Source organism: Ischnura elegans, chromosome 1 (genome assembly GCF_921293095.1).
Source record: "Ischnura elegans chromosome 1, ioIscEleg1.1, whole genome shotgun sequence".
Taxonomy (NCBI): domain Eukaryota; kingdom Metazoa; phylum Arthropoda; class Insecta; order Odonata; family Coenagrionidae; genus Ischnura; species Ischnura elegans.
The window spans coordinates 12,415,483-12,432,872 of record NC_060246.1 but is presented as its reverse complement, the minus strand read 5'-3'; the positions used below and the strand labels follow the sequence as shown (position 1 = coordinate 12,432,872).

General features: G+C 40.6%; 1 protein-coding gene across 1 annotated transcript in view; it reads right to left on the bottom strand.

Annotated features, from left to right (window-relative positions):
• Positions 1 to 12,961, bottom strand: part of LOC124154357 (mucin-2-like) — a 70,126-nt gene extending 57,165 nt beyond the window's left edge. Inside the window, exon 1 of the mRNA XM_046528040.1 lies at positions 12,880 to 12,961. Within this exon, the coding sequence (XP_046383996.1) occupies positions 12,880 to 12,961 (82 nt within the window). The remainder of the gene's footprint in view (positions 1 to 12,879) is intronic.
• Between the last annotated feature and the right edge of the window lie 4,429 nt (positions 12,962 to 17,390).

Sequence of the window (17,390 nt, the reverse complement as noted above, 5' to 3'; positions counted from 1 at the left end):
CATTTGGAATTCATGGTTTCAGGCTCTTTTTGTATGAGAGAGAGATTAGAGATCATCATAAAATCACTAGATCGTGGAAATGCCCAATTTCAGCACACGAAACTATGAAATTCATCACTAATGTTTTACCCTCGTTACACGTTTTTCTAATACGTTTTGAATTATTTGGTATTTATTTTCTTTTAAATCTTCATGCACGGTCGCTCAGTTTCATCGGTGAATTTCTGAGATTTTATATCTACTCTCCTCAGCTCTCGTGCATAAAATTTCCGAGGAATTTTCTTCGGTAGCATTATTGTTTTTCTTTCCTTTCCCTTTTTATTTTTGAATCAAATGGCATGAATTATTCTAATTGAGTTTGTGAGCATCCCCTTCCGCTACATAAAATATGGCATACCAGGAAGGATTCCGCGAGTTAAAAGTCGCAAAGTCCGAATAGCGACGAGTCTTCCTCTTCTCTCCACGGCTGCTCGGCGGCCCAAGGGCGCGGGGTCCACCGTCTCGCCAATGAGGCACATTGACACAATCTTACGCGTGTGTGCGACGAGAGATTTTCCCATCCTGCGTAGCCTGGCTCCCACACAACTCTCCCTTTCTCTTCTAAACCATCCGTGTGTACATAAGGCGTCTCTCTCGCGCGTTCAAGTCTCCGGATGATCCACTGACGATCCTCCAGCTGCCGAAGCTGACTGTTGAGGACTCTCTTGTTTTTTTACATTTCTTCATTTTATTTTTTCCCTCTCTCCGTTGGATCCCTCCCTTTAAGTCGTCCGGTCTTAGGGAAGCTATACCTAGCTTTATTGAAATAAATACATGCAATTTTCTTCTAATAAAAAAAATTATTACGACCTAAGGTTCAATGTTACTACATCATCTTCAAGGCGATGAAAATGTGAATTAAACAAGAACTTGATATCGCTTACCATTGGAAAGAAATTTCAAAGCTCTTTCGGAAATTTTCCCTTTTCATCTTTACACACATTCAATAGAACCCCAAAGCAGAATTTTTTTCTTTTAATAACCTTTCCGCCTCCTTTTTTTCCGAAACTTAGCTTCTCAAGTTACCTTAGAGACAGAACCTAATTTTTATGGTTGCGTATTCATCCGTATAGCAATTTCTCCTCACTACAGCCACTTGTTCCCCTTCGAGGCGACGAAATAAGCCGTTTTCTAGTCGCATTTATTAATTTTTTACTTCGTACCTCATACGAATCCAGAGGAATTGTCTTCAAAGCATCCCATCGAAGTAATATTGCAGTTTAAAAGTTTTTAAAATATGCCATCTTCCAAGGACTTTTCAAAATGATGAAGATAATGTAGTTACACCGACACGTAGGTCGTAATAAATTTTATAATTAGGGAAAATTGAAAGTATTTATTTCAATATGGAAAAATTAAACTCATTCACGTTTCAATCATCGGAATTTATTTATACCGAGCTGACTATCTCAATTTGTATCGGCTACATCGAGACTACAAAACGGCTTTACACGCATCGGAAAATTCCTTCACTTGGAAGATGGCACAGAAAACTTTAATTGCAATATTATTTCGATGGAGTGATTAGAAAACAAGTAGGGTGGAATCGCATAAGATTTCTAAGTGAAAAATTATTGATTAAGACAGGGAAAGGGCTTATTTTTTCGCCTCGACGGGGAAAAAATGGTTGTAGTTAGGAGGTATCGCTATACTGATAAATACGCAAACATAAACTTTAGGAGTTTCTCAGAGATAAAGTTTTGGGAAAAATATGGGCGGGAAGGTTAAAAAAAAACATTCTGTTCGAGGCTCTGTGAAAAAATGCACAAATGACTCGTAAAATTTCTGTAAGAGCATTAAAATTTGTTCGAGCGCTAACAAGTTTTTGTTTAGTTACTTTTTTCACATGAATTATTGAAGAATTTCACGTGACTCGAGGGATCAGTTTTTAGTAGATGAGGAATATTTGAGCATTAAAGATTGATTGCGTGTGAAGCAGTTCCGAGGGTCCTCTTCTATAATTACTTTTCTTTTCCTTCATTTTCACCGTACAATATAGATTATGTTTCATGATGTAATGCCGGCGAGATTAGAAATTCGTTGCATGCTGCGTTCTCGGGATTTTTCGGTGGAAGATGAATGGGCTATTCAATCCCTCAAAACTTTCTCCTCTTTCTAAAGTGCATTACTAATGCTACGAGAGATAGTCGTCTTCAAATGACATTATCTCCCCGTGTTCATTTTAAGTGTGCACATGAGCACGCATGTTTTATGTCCACACAGAGATTGTTTGTCACCATTGATTAAAGTAGCCTTTTACTTGATAGTTTTATTTTCATTTTTTACTTGCGGTTGCCAGAATTTTTCTCAACAGCTCCTCCTAGCTTTTTAGGTAGTGCAAACTAGATTAATCTCTTGTTCCTTTGCATCGGGTCAATTCATGTTGGAGGATATCACGAGTATTGATATAATTACATGGGAAGTGATAAATATATGCTTAGAGGAAAAATAAAAAGCCCATGCATGGGTGGTACATTACTTCAAGTGACTCGGAAAGCTATAGGTTCGTGCTTCGATTCCCGGTCCAGGGGAATTTTTTCTCATGACAATTCATGTATATTTCACCACCGTTCACACGGCAGGCTTCGAAATATTACACTTCAAGTGGTGTTTAGAGTTAACGCGCGCTCGACTTTAACTGCATTAGAACTGCGGTTTTTTCTGATTTAAGAAGCTAAATTGTTCTCGTATTGAAAGAAAATTAATTCCCCAAGGCCGTACTCTTTGGTGGGCAGATGGGAGCGAGAAGTTATAATGCTAACACGGGGAGTAATGGACAAGGTAAGACACTAACAGATAATACAAACGCGAAACTCACTCACGCACCTTGCGGATTTGCTTTAAGGAACAAATGGCCACGTAGGACACACGCACTCACTCACTCAGGTTTGTGGAGCTCTCGCTCACGACAGTGACCCACTCACACAAAAGAAAGAGACAAAATAAAAAGATAAATAAAAACACGCTCTCAATCACGCACCCCGCGGGTTTGCTCCAAGGAACAAATGACCGCGTAGGACACATGCACTCACTCACTCAGGTTTGTGGAGCTCCCGCTCACGACAGTGACCCACTCACACAACAGGAAAAGACAAATGATAAAATAAATAAAACACGCTCTCACTCACGCACCTTGCGGGTTTGCTCCAAGGAACAAATGGCCGCGTAGGGGACACGCACTCACTCACTCACTCAGGTTTGTGGAGCTCACGCTCACGACAGTGACCCACTCACACAACAGGAAAAGACAAATGATAAAATAAATAAAACACGCTCTCACTCACGCACCTTGCGGGTTTGCTCCAAGGAACAAATGGCCGCGTAGGACACACGCACTCACTCACTCAGGTTTGTGGAGCTCCCGTGTAAGCATTATAACTTCTCGCTCCCATCTGCCCACCAAAGAGTACGGCCTTGGGGAATTAATTTTCTTTCAACTGTTTAACGGCCGTAGTTCGTTCAATCACTTATGCTCTCGTATATTTCGGTCAAAAGAACTGTTTTTATCTCTTCACTGAAATAGCTAAGAATAACTCACTCTCCCTTTACGAGGTATTTTATTTTTAGCAATGTGACCAGATTTTTTAGGACATCTATTAAAGAGTTATGCATGATATCCTCCATTCGCAAGATGATAGACGCAGGCATTACGATGCATTTCTGTTGACCTTAAATTCGCCGGCTTCGCCGAAGACATGCTTCGTCTCTCTCCCTCATTTGTCTTTAGTGTATTTTATAAACACTAATTTTGCTACTATTCCTTTTAGGATTTATTTTACACTGGAAAAACGAAACCACAGTCATGCCGTACCGAGGTTTAGGGATACATTGTCGTGCACTCTGAGGTTTACGTTTGAATGAGGTCCAATTTCGATCATAACATGGAAATTCGAGCTATTATATGCCATAGAAAGAGCATTCATAGTCCATCTTTGTTCACTAGACCTGTTTCACCTCTTTCTATTGTCGAATGTCACACCTATTAGCGACAAAATCGTAGCGTACGTCCAGGGATAGTCCACACAGTAAACAAAAGAAAATCCAAACTCGATAACACCAAGCGTTGAAGTCACTCGAAGATTCGTCACACGATCAAGCATTGGCACGAATTAGCACACAAAACACACAATGCAGTATCCAAGGAAACAGTGCGCGGCTTCCTCCCGCGGGGTGCCGGAAAAACTTCAGGGGGTGCTGGAGGCTCCCACACGAACTCACCTTTTCCCGGGGGGTCCCCTCTGCTAATGTAGAAAGGGGGGATGATCCTCGGCTCGCTCAGCGCACCACGTGATGGTGCATTGGTTCCTCGGACGACGATAAGATTTATTGATACACACAAAAAAAGCTCGGTCTTCGCCCCGCTGCAGACGCAGGCGAATTGCTCGGGCGCGGGACCATGGGGCGTCTATATACATATATGTGCAGGGAGGAGCGGTGTACAGTGGAGGAGTGGAGAGGATGGGATAGATGAAGAGGTGCAAGAGAGGAATAGGGGGAGGTGTGCGTTGGGGAGATGGGGTTTGTGGGTGGGAGTCGGAAGGCTTTCCCATCCTCCACGGTGGATCCTCCGAGAGACGAAGGAAAGTGTCCGTGGGTGGGGGTGGATCCTGTCGCCGGAGGATGAGAGTGGAAAGTGTTGGAGGGGATGGATGGAGGTTACGTCGAGGGGACGCGTACTACCGACATTCCTCCACTAGTCATGGGCAAAAATTTTCACCGACCGATTAGTTATTGCATCTTGCGATAAAATAGGGATTCTGCGGTCTAATGGAAGGAATGGCAGTGTTGCACAGGCTTAAATCTTGAGACTTGAATCGTTATTAAGGATTTGGAGAGACTTTTCTTGAGGTGGTAAACTGTGCCTAGCGATATCCTCCTCAAAAGGAGGTAATTGAAGTACATTAAAATTTAGGTTGGTATGTTGCAGACAATACGTTCATAAGCTGATGTAGAAACCTGTCCCAATTTTCGCTTACCGGGATTCCACGACAAGTCAGGGGCAGAAATATTCATTCGGTGATTAATTATTGTATTTTGCGATGAAATGGGGATTAAGTGAAGGAATGACAGTGTTACACAAGCCTAAATATTGCGATTTGAACGGTTATTCTGGAACTTTAATTGGTAAAGCCGGCTACAGCTAACAGAAGCTATGCTTAAGAAGATAATGCATCACACACGGCGACGTTGGCTAATTTCTTCGGTAACTCGAAATATATCGATGAGTTAGCTAGGCTCTAATGGGATTCCACGACTAGTAATTGGCAAAAATTTTCCTTTTTTGATTAATTATTGCATCTTGCGATAGAATGGGGATTTAGTGAAGGAGCGGCAGTGTTTAACAGGCCTAAATCTTGCGATTTGAAAGAATTCTCTAGAAACCTTAGTGCCAACACAATAACATTTGAGCGCACGCTGACGCTAATCACTACTTGAAGTGTAATGTTTTAAGTATTCCGCATAAATGGCGGTTAAATATACATGAATTGCCTTGAGAATAAACTCCTCTGGACCGGGAATCGAACAACGGACCTTTGAATTTCCGGGCCACTTGAAGTAATATACTACCCATGTATGGGAATTTTTTGTATTTTCTTCAATGAATATATTTACCACTAAGCATGCACTTAAATCATTTCTAGGGATATCCTCCACCATAAATTGACCCGATGCAAAGCAACAAGTGGTAAAGACTGGAGCGTTTATTACTGATAGACCATGCACTAACCAAAAAGTATCAAAACTTGTCGCAAAAGGCGTTTGAGTCACTCGACGAATCTTCACACGATAAAGGATGGGAACATATTTCATGCAACTAATGATGCACACATTTTTCGTGAGCTGATCAATAATTGTATCTTGCGATAAAATGGATATGCATTGTATTTGGTGCTGGAGTTAAAGTGTTGTACTGCCGTTCATCTAGCGAGATAGCAGAAGCGGTTGATCCAAGATTTCGACGGAAGATCGGAGTGTTTATTATTGATAGACTAGTCCAAAATCTTTTCACAAAGAATAGAAGTAAATCGGTGAATCTTCACGAGAAAGTGTTGGCACAAAATTCACGCAACCAGTGGTGGAAAAAAAGTTTTATTGAGGTGGTTAACTGCACCTATAAAATATCCTCCTCAAAAGAAAGTAATTAATTACTTCAAAATGTAGTTAGGTATGCTGCGGAAATCTTTAGAAGCAGATGTAGTGATTCGTTTGATTTGAAATGAAACTATCGGGCGATCTTTATTAGTCTCTATGGTACAGTAAAAAACACTATCAGGTTTCACTTTGTTTCTTTTCAATGCATTGAAATACGAGTGTAATTCCACGTGATACGGTATATTAGTTCTAAATATCAGTCAATTTTATATAAAAATATGTATGTTTCAATTTAAAAAATAATTGAGACATTAAGTGAGGGCCCATTAAGTAAGCTCACGTTTTAGTAAACACGCATTATGTAGTTCTCCATAATTATTATTATAGTATTCTACCGATTAAGGTAGGTTTCCATGGAGTACTAAAGAGGTGATCTGGGAGCCTCCCTTTCCTTCAAGCACTGCCCTCTTCAATTTATTGTAAGGCCTACTCTCTTTCAATCCATGCATGAATACTATTCTCTTTCTTCCCCTCCCTCGTTTACCTAACATTCTTCCCTCTAACACTGTTTTCAACATCCCATCCCCTCTTAAGTACTCTTTCCATCCATACATTCCGTCTCCTTCGTACCGCATCTAAAAGCTACCTCCCTTCATCCACCATGTCCAGCACTTCGTCGTTCCTCTTCCTCTCCGTCCATTTCACCTCTCGGACAAAAATTCAGATTTAAAATCGCAGCGGCATACGTCGCGTCCTTTCACCGTTAGATTGAGTTTGCCATCGGCCTTGTTCCACGACGGCAAAAACTCCCGGAATGACTTCACCGATGTAAGCGCACCCCTTACTTGGCATTCAGAGGACGGGGCTGGCGTTGAGGAGGTCCAAAGCCTTGGGAACTGGCGCGTGTGACAAGGGATAGCGGGGAGGGGAGGTAAGTTGGGAAAGGGGTAAGAGGCAGGGAGGGGGTTTTAAGCAGGTCTAGAAAGGGTGTGATGTAGTGTATAGCCTTGAACATGTAATCAGTGACTCGGATTTTCGGAATTTTTTTTTTTAATCTATTCCCCCCGAGATTTACACCTCCTCCATAAATTGTTTTCCTCGTCTTCGAGGCCTGGGGTCCTTTAAAAATACTTACGCTCGCGAATAAAATTAATATTCACGATGAGAGCGGGATCAGCGTGGTAAGGGAGAATTTCATTATTTGTGTTTATTCTCGGTTAGTCTACGCGGTGAGATATAAATTCTCTCTCAGGGGGAACGCGAGGAACGCGATTCATTGAAAATTGTGTCAGAGATTGATTATTATTATTATTATAGTATTCTACCGATTAAGGTAGGTTTCCATGGAGTATTCGAGAAGTAATATATAATATTTCCATAATAATATCTCATAAATATGGTACTGCTTTGGCTCCCAAGACATTTTCACTTTACCTTTACTTTGCAAGAAAGATCAATAGGAAATCGCAAGTTCAAGGAAAAACGTTAATAGAAAGAACCAGGATTTGAAAACTGTACGTTATGAGATTTAATAAATTGATCGAATTATGCATCCTAAATATCAAGTCTATCAAATGGAAGGAGCTTAAAAAGAGTAATTATGTCGTTTGTTAACTTATTATGCGTCTCAATAGCTCAAGACGATAATAGGAGCTATGACGTTCTGGAACTTACCAAATTATGCACGACCTTCAAGCTCCTTCCTATGGCAGTCCTATAATAAATCGCACTGTTTTCCTTGGTCATGATCCCAAGAGCTCAAAATAATTAAAACATTCCGTAGCACAGTTGCTATTAAGTGTAGCATGGTTCACTAAAAGAAATGGATTCGTATGCGAAACTTTATTTGTAAATCATGTTCATTAATGTGGTTATTATTTAAAGCACATATGCAATGTAAAGAAAAATAAACAAATAAATGATTTTCAAGCTATTCGACGCACTATTTCCACATTCGTGCTTTGAAATGCTTCTTCGTCGCAGTGCTTTGAAATTCGTCGTCGCAGACCAGCGACAAAATAAGGGTTTTTCACCCCCACAGTGGCTTAGTAAGCACGACCGTTGCAACATGTGCCACAGTGTGGACTTGTGACGTCAACATCTTGTTCGGTAAAACCCATCCCGAAATTCGCTCTTAGAAAATGGCTTGGTGGTGTAACTGGCTAACACACCAGACCGGCAATAGGGAGATCCGGGTTCGAATCCCGGCTATATAAACTATTTTTTATGGCGTAGTTCATCCGTTGGTGTATTTAACTTTTCTAAAAAGAATACTTCACTTTCCAGAGAATATGCGGCACAATTAGAAGACCTGCAGCTAACAAAACGAAAAAAGTAATTCAAATAAAATTTTGTAAAGTGATGGTAGTCCCTCCTGTACTCTACAGATCAGAATGTTGGGCACCAGAAAGAATGAATCAAGGCAGATAGAATCATCGGAAATGAAATTTTTAAGATGTGTGATTTAAGTGAAAGGCTTCATAAGATTGGATAAATTAAGAAACACTCAAATAAGAGATGAACTAGGTGTTGAGGCAGTCACTGATAAACTACAAGACTACAAACACAGATGGAAAGAACATACACTTCCAATGCCAAATGAAATAATTCCAAAACAAGCAATGGAATATAAACTATTTGGCAATAGAAGTATAACTTATATATATAATAAATATGTATAATTTATAATAAATGTATAATATATAATAATATATGTATAATTTGGCATAAGAAGTATATAGGTAACAGAATTAGAACGCGTGCAAAGAAGAGCTGCCAGGTATGTGAAAGGTCGTTACGATAGTCTTGTTAGCGTAACTGACCTCTTAGATAAACTCGGATGGGAATCTCTGTCGGACCATAGATTGAAAAATAGACTAAACCTGTTAGATAAATTCAAGAGCAGTGTCTTTTCTGACGAAGTTAGCCATATCTTACGGACGCCAACATACTACGGAAGATCAGATCATATAAATAAAATAAGAGAGATAGATTGTAGAACAGACAGATTCCGAATGTCATTTTTTCCACGATCAATAAGAGATTATAACGGCAGCAATGGAACTCGTAAATAGATTGCATGACTTGTAGTGTAGCCTAATAACATATGTAAAAATTAATGCATGTTTCTTATTTCAATTATTATTTCTAACAGCATATAGTAGTATAGTCTGTTAGCATACGGGACGTTTTTTGGACCGTGTGGTGTGCATGTGGGAGTCCAAATGCATGCTGCATGCTGGTGATTGATCACCCCCTGCCAAACACCCTAGAGGTGGCTCGCAGGGTATTATGTAGAAGTAGATGTAGAAGTAAAGGAAGACCAAGAAAAATATGGTAATGTGGAGCCGGAACAGTCTCAGTGGCCTGATCCTGGAAGGAAGAAGAAGAAGATTTTTTTTAGAGTAAACATTAAATTCTAAAATCAGTTTTCCACGAAAATTACACTGAACGCATGTGGCGATGATAATGCCTAGCACATTTTTGCAAATAGGCGTGTAGCGGGGGAAGTTAGGACACCAGCCTTTTACACATAAAAATGAAACACTCCAACAAATTTACGCCTATATTTATTAAAGTCCTTTATCGTGGGAGGGGGGGGGGAACGAGTTCCCATGCCTATTCGTTCGGCAAAATATCTCTCTTAATTTATCGTTGCTGTCGGACCTGGAAATGTAGTGGGGCTCTAATATGCTTTCCGTGTCACTCTTAAAGATATCCAATCTCAATTGCTCAAACAATCTAAGCTTAGTGTGTGCAGCCTTCGTGGCTCCCAACCTAATTCGTTTTACGCTTGTGTAACGCTTGATGTACTTACGCCCATAACTGTACGAATTTGGATAAAAATGTGCCAAAAATTGTCTGAAAGAATCTCAAAATGAGTGAGATTGCGTAGTCGTATTTTTTATACTCGTTCAAAGTTCTCGTTTAATTAAGCTCAAATATTATACATTTCAGGTAATTATAATCGCACATTTTCATCCAAAATTAATCATTTTTAATGTCCTCAGGAACTCAGAGTTGTCGAAAAGGCTTACTAGATACCCAAGAAAGACCGTTTTCATGATAACAGCAAAGTGCATAAAAATATTTACGTTGCCATAGCTCAGTAACAAAGGAGTTGCAACCCGATGTTTATGGGAAAAAATGCCTCATAGAGTCTCATCAGTTTTATTTGATTTGTCTTTTTTACATGTTGTGCGATGGAGTAGTTCGTGATGAAGTTGCGAGAAATTTACGTGATTGCATTAGGAATCAGGTAAATGTTGAAATAAAGAATGAAGATACGAAGAAGCATGACAATCACTATATACATTGGAACATAAGGATCAGCAAGCTTTGAAAAGTTTCTCGTCGCACTGTATTCACTGGCTATCTCTGTGACTGTAGGTGGCGTTAATTTTAGAAGTGAAGTTTTTTTATTCTAGAAGTGAGGGAAAATTCGCGAATGCACAAATCTAAAATTAACGCCACCTACAGTCACAGAGATAGCCAATCTTGATGCAGTTGACAATATTTTTTCGAAATTACAGTTATAGAACTTCATTTATATAAATAGGCCACATAAGGAAATTAGACTGTTTATTATAGGTGCGATAAAAGAATTGACATCGTATTTTATTTTATTATTATTTTTAAATATATATATATTTTTTTATTTAACTAAATTTATTACAACAATGGGACTTAGCAACCAAACACTAAATAAATCAATATTCAGCCCTGATGATGAGTGCCGAGACGGTACTTGAAACGTTGGCCGATATTAAAACATTAACCCGGTGGGAATCCCGAGAAAAGTTTACCAACATTATTCGCCGGGAAAGCATTAAATCATATTTCACCAATGATGCTGTTTTCGGTGGTATAAGAAAAAAATGAAGAAAAAAATTATAAACGCACCATCCATCGTCACCAGTGCCGAATATAGGCACGATTTTTGTTTCTATTTTATAAAATCAAGGGAGGAGTAAAATTATGTGCAATAGGTGATTCCACCATTGCTCAATTGGCTGCAAATATTTTTCCTGGATGCATTTTGGGTGACATTTGAAGGGAATTTTGCGATAGGCGTTTCCTCTGCGCGGAGCAATTCGAAAGAGTCTGGTGGCCTACTTAATGCGCCGAATTTTCTCGATGGCATGCTAAGAAGGGGTAAAATAATCCGACTGTTTTTTCGTTCGCAATATACTCCGTCAGAATGAAGAAAAGAAGGCTTACTAAGCATCTGTCTCTCTGTAAGAGCGGAGCACGAGACTGTCGATTATCTGGCTGATCAATGCCGGGAAAGGAAAGCGCGAGGAACCGGAGATTGACGTGGGCATTACAGGGGGTTGCTAGGAAAAATTTCGGCGTTATTTGGAGGAGAGCTGTTCATACTAACCGTTATGACGGGATAGTCACCAGTGGTGTCATGGCGTTGGAATGCCGTTCCGCCACTGCTTAAGAAAAGATTTAATAGTCAAACAACACTTTTATCAATTTTGGTCCTTCAAAATTTTAAATATAAACATTCGTAACCAAAACAAATATTTTTCGATTTGTTTATTCTATATTTTCTGAAATTATTTGAACACTTCGAGAAATAGCTTTGAATGTAGGTTTTCGTAGCGAGAGGCATCTTTGCTAACGGCTTCCGGGCGCAGCTGCGTGTTGCGCTTTGTCGTGCAAGCTTTCGCGTCCGTTACAGGGCGCATCATCAGGCGATGAATGAAATTACGGAATTGGTGGTCAATTAATATACTCGCCCAAACTCCCCCATCCACCGGAATAGTGGGGGAGGAGGGCGGAGCTGACGTCAGCAGAACTCTCACCCCTGTCCTTGAGAGGCGAGCGGACTCTTCTTCTTATCTAGCGTATAACCTTGTTGGTAACATATTCGCCTTTTTCTCTTTCGGTAAACCGTTTTCCACGTCTGACTGAGTTTAACGCCGTCCACTCTGTTGAAATTTTGGGGGCATTTTTCAATTTCAATAGCCTCCCAAATTAGTCGTCGATGATAGAACTTTTCTTGGGCTAACACCTGCGTCTCGTCGATTAAAATTCGATGTCCATCTTCCGAGTAAGCATGCTCCGCTATCGCTCTGCGACCGGGGGATTGGAACCACAGTCAGCTGAGTGAAAATTTCAACAGAGTGGACGGCGTTAAACTCAGTCAGACGTGGAAAACGATTATGTTGCTGTATAGTGTACCGAGCTCGTATGAAAATTTCAGATGTGCCATTGAATCACGTGATAATCTTCCCGATCCAGAGTCGCTGAAGGTGAAAATTCTTGAAGAAACGGAGACCCGGATGCAGAAATTCCAAGGCAACGAAACGGCTGGTGCTCTCATCGCGCGATCGTCGAGGAAACAAATGACGCGAGGCCCAAGTTCGAGAGACAAGGACGTTGATGCGCCGAAGATGCAGAGAAAATTCCCGTTCCGCTGTCGCCGATGCAAGAGGACTGGTCACAAAGGGGGGGCGCCCCCTGCGCCCCCCATATGTATCCGCCACTGCTGGGACTTGCATCTGTCTTCGTTCAGTCCATGGCAAAAATAGCCCTCCTAACCGACCTGACGAGGAAGCCCACGCGAGTGATAGAGCCGTCTGCTCACCGTAGTTGATTTAAGCATGCTACTTTCAAATCTCCATTACGATCCCATCCCCACCCGCGGAGACATGAATGCCCGTGGAACCGCGGTGGTATTTATTTGCCCATTGATGACGGCGCGATGGGGAAATTCCCTTCCAAGCCTCTCCTCACCGAAGGCGTCCCAACCCATTCTGCGACCAAGGACGTCCGTCCCACCCGCCGGACAGACGACGGCGTCCTCACGGAGACCCATCGTCAACCCACCCCCCGTCTCTCATCCCCTTCCCTTGGATCTCCAGATCACCTTGACCTTTCACACGTTCCTACCTCTCTCATCGATGGCCCTCTCATACTCGACACGCTAAAACTGCCCTTTCCCCACCTCGTCATATGCCTCCCGCCCACAGCCCTCGGAGGAAACCGGCGATACAAGTCGGGCGAAAGCCTTATAATGAGTTACACTTTTTTATTTACTCCAGCCAGCGGCTCCCGCTGTTGCGGGGTAGTGTTGGCTGGCGGGAGTGTAGGCTAACGGTCTTAGAGGAGTGGCTCGTAGTACATCCCTTTCGCTCGCTCCACTGACCTACTGCATTAAGTGGCTACGTGGGGAAATTCCTTTCGGCCATTGTTGGGAAGCATGGGAATTCAATGCCACTTTCCTTTTCTTCTTTTTCCTCCCCCGCTTCTCAGGCTTTTTTCCCGTTTTGTGATTAGTGAGGAGAAAAATTATTAGCCAACCGAATCAACTATCGATGGGACGAACTCATGACTCTTCCATCTAGTCCTCTTGCATTCGACCCTTTGACGAAAAGTGGAATATTCTCTTTTCAGAGCCTAGACTGTTATCGTGCCAACGCGGAAAAATTGACAATGAATATAATCATTCTGATAAAGGAAAATCTAAGGACATTTTTACAACGCCGACCACAAAAGCAATTTCTTCTATCAATAAAATACCAGTAACTTAGAAAGCTATTTGCAGGTGAAAATATCATGCATTAGTAAGTGCACTGAGCTAAACTACTATGAAAACATTTTTTTCAAAGAATTTGTTTGATCCACGAGTCACTTTGACAGATGATAAGATTATTATCTTCGATCTCACCAACTATGCTGTGTTCAGTCAGTTGAACCAACTTAACTCACTTCGGAATGGTATGGTAGGTATGTATAGATTGAAATAAAAAGTTAAGGGGAATTCGGAGACGGAGCATTCGAAATAAATTAATAAAATATATGCATGAAAATTGAAACTTAACAGCGCTAGAAAATGGAACAAAAGGAAATTCATTGGTATTTAATGTTATCATCAGATGTGCGTGCGAGAAGTGTGATTTTGGAGGAGGGTTATAAGAATTAAATGTACCGGCACACCAAGTCCATGTAGAAAATGAACTAATGGAAAATTTCGACATGAGAAAGCAAAGCTAATACGTTACTTACAACTCCATGCAGAATATTACATAAGGAAAAATTCTTGGCTAAAGACAAAGCACACTACCTTTGCATCACAAAATAAAACCAAATATTGAAAAATGATGAATTTATAAAAGATTTCTTGGAAAAATGAAGTTCTTTTTATTATGAAAAGTGTTAAAATTAGTTTAAAACCCTCTACTTATTGTTAGTACCCTGGTTAAATTTCCCCCCCTTGTTTTGCCCCCCCCCACCCCCGAGCGAAATTCCTGGCTACGCCACTGCCTGATTTCGATGGCTTCTTTTATTAGTCTTTCCCAGTAATAGCCACTTTGCACCACTTACTGATGGGATGATTAAAAACAAAAAAATAATGGGGACCCGTATTGCCAAACATTTCATAACTCCAATTGCAACTTTTCAATATCATATGATGACATTGTCTTTTATATGTGTGTAATCACTTTCATTAAAACTTTCTTAAACTTTACCTGTGACTTCATTTTTTATTACAATAAAATTAAAAGTAACTCAAGATATATTTTGTGCCCCCCCTTGAGTTTTTCTGTATCCGCTACTGTCACCAGAGCGACCCGATGTCTTTCACAGTCCATAAGGAGATATAGCACTTTTAGTAGACAATCCCAGTGTTCATGATTTGTAATTTATTTGTCCTCTTCAAGTATTCATTTATTTATTGAGGTCAACCAATCAAAAAGCCTTCGTGCGATTTTTGGTGGCGAAAATAAACAAATAAACCTGCCACCTCGTCCCTTCGCTATCCATCTAATACCCATCAAATCCCAATTAATAACAGTCTTCAGCAAACGGATAATCCAACTCTGCCCACTACCGATATTGTCCAGCATTTTCCCTCCTCATCCACCAAATCGAACACTTCCTTGTTTCTTTTCCTCATCGTACACCTCACTTCTTCTTCCCTTCTCCATATCCGCATACACACTCGTGTCCCTCTTTCATCGCTCACCTTACTACAGCGAGCCAATCCATCCCTTATCCTCTCAGACAATGTTTTAACATAAAATCTTATCTGATAGTAGGTAGCTCCTTTCTGAACACTCACTGCCCGAGACATATTTATAGGGTAAACTTTTTCCTTCAGGGCAATAACCATATCCAAATAGATAAATTCGTTCCCCATTTCAAGCTTGCGGCCATCCACCTTCGCAATATGCCCTAATTTGTAACTCTCGAAGCTGTACGTATTCCCATGCGTCTATCGCTGAGGGAACTCATTTTGCATGCGAATAATGTAGAAATATAATGATTGATACAATTCTAAAGCCAGGTATCTCTCAACCTTACGAAGTATAGTACTAAGCATAGAAGAACACATAAAATCATTGCAAATAAATGTTTAGCACTTTCCGCTCTGACCTCACTACTGTACCCCAGTGCAGACCATTTCCAATACATTTGTGTTATTTCTTAACAACCAACCTTTAATGCAAGGAGGGTGTTTGGTAATTTTGATTTTGTTTTTTTTTTTCATTTTTTTTTTTATATGTATATTTATATTATATATTTGCTAGATTTAGAGGTTTACCGCTATGTTAAAAAATGGCAAACTAAGATTTTTCAAAAGACGGATGGCTTACTATTATGCTTGTAAAAAACCGAAAGATCACGTGGCGTAATATTACGCCCATAGCAAGCTAAGTGTTAAAATAATCATATATGATGCAAATTTTATTCCATATATAAATATATGATACATATAGGTAATCTAAATATATAAAAGAGGATGTCAGTTTGTCTCTCCACTATGCATTTCAATACAGCTGCACGGATTGCGACCGAAGTTAGTTCTTAGGTGTATCTCACTCTCACCGTTTTTTACGTCACTTTTTACAGCATCTGCGATTGGACATCCCGCGGGTGAGGCGCACCTCTTAACATGCTCAAAGATGAAGGCATAAAAACCCTATATGATCATGAAATCCAAGTTCTAAGTTTCCCACTTCTCTGGGTACTATACATCCCGAGCAACGTCGGGTGGTCTGCTAGCAGCTGCTACCAGCTGGTATATAATATAGACAGAGATATGACCTTCGCATTAATTCATAAATTTAACGGTGAAGAGAGTCATTACCTACTCTGCAAATCGAAATACCCGTTGCGCTTGATACGCCACTAATCACAAAACGGGCAAAAAGCCTGAGAAGCGGGGGAGGAGAAAGAAGAAAAGGAAAGTGGGATTGAATTCCCATGCTTCCCAACAATGGCCGAAAGGAATTTCCCCACGTAGCCACTTAATGCAGTAGGTCAGTGGAGCGAGCGAAAGGGATGTACTACGAGCCACTCCTCTAAGACCGTTAGCCTACACTCCCGCCAGCCAACACTACCCCGCAACAGCGGGAGCCGCTGGCTGGAGTAAATAAAAAAGTGTAACTCATTATAAGGCTTTCGCCCGACTTGTATCGCCGGTTTCCTCCGAGGGCTGTGGGCGGGAGTCATATGACGAGGTGGGGAAAGGGCAGTTTTAGCGTGTCGAGTATGGGAGGGCCATCGATGAGAGAGGTAGGAACATGTGAAAGGTCAAGGTGATCTGGACATCCAAGGAAAGGGGATGAGAGACGAGGGGTCTCCGTGAGGACGCCGTCGTCTCTCCGGTCGGTCCTTGGTGGCAGAAGCAACAAGGTTAACCTTCAAAAGAAGGACCTAAGCAGACCAGTATTTGGACCCCAAAGCTTTGTGAAAGACCAAAATCACGTCAATAACTCTGATGATGAGCGCCTATCTTCCGTAAATTCAGGAAGCATAGCTCAGAAGGAAGCAACCATGTTACAATTATTTGATCATATCTTCAACCATATGTTCCATAACATTGTTTTCTCTTTTTTTGTTACGGAGGCAATTAATCAAACGTAAATATGCGACTCAAAAATTCCCTCGTGAACAACTATGGAAAAAAATAAAGTGACGGTGATAGGTGTCCTTAAGGGCAAAATAAACAGCTGGTAATGATATTAAGCGTTACAAGCGATTATCTATGGAAGGGATATGCTAATGGCAAGGAATCGTTAATTGACGTTATAACTGACAGGTAGATTTAGAATGTCTATTTTCCACGATCAATAAGAGACTATAACGGCAGCGTTAAAACTCATAAATAGATTGCATGACTTGTAGTGTAGCCTACTAACCTATGTAAAATTAATGCATGTTTCTTAATTTTATTATTATTTCTAACAGCATATAGTAGTATAATTTGTTAGTATGCGTGACGTTTTTTGTACCGTGTG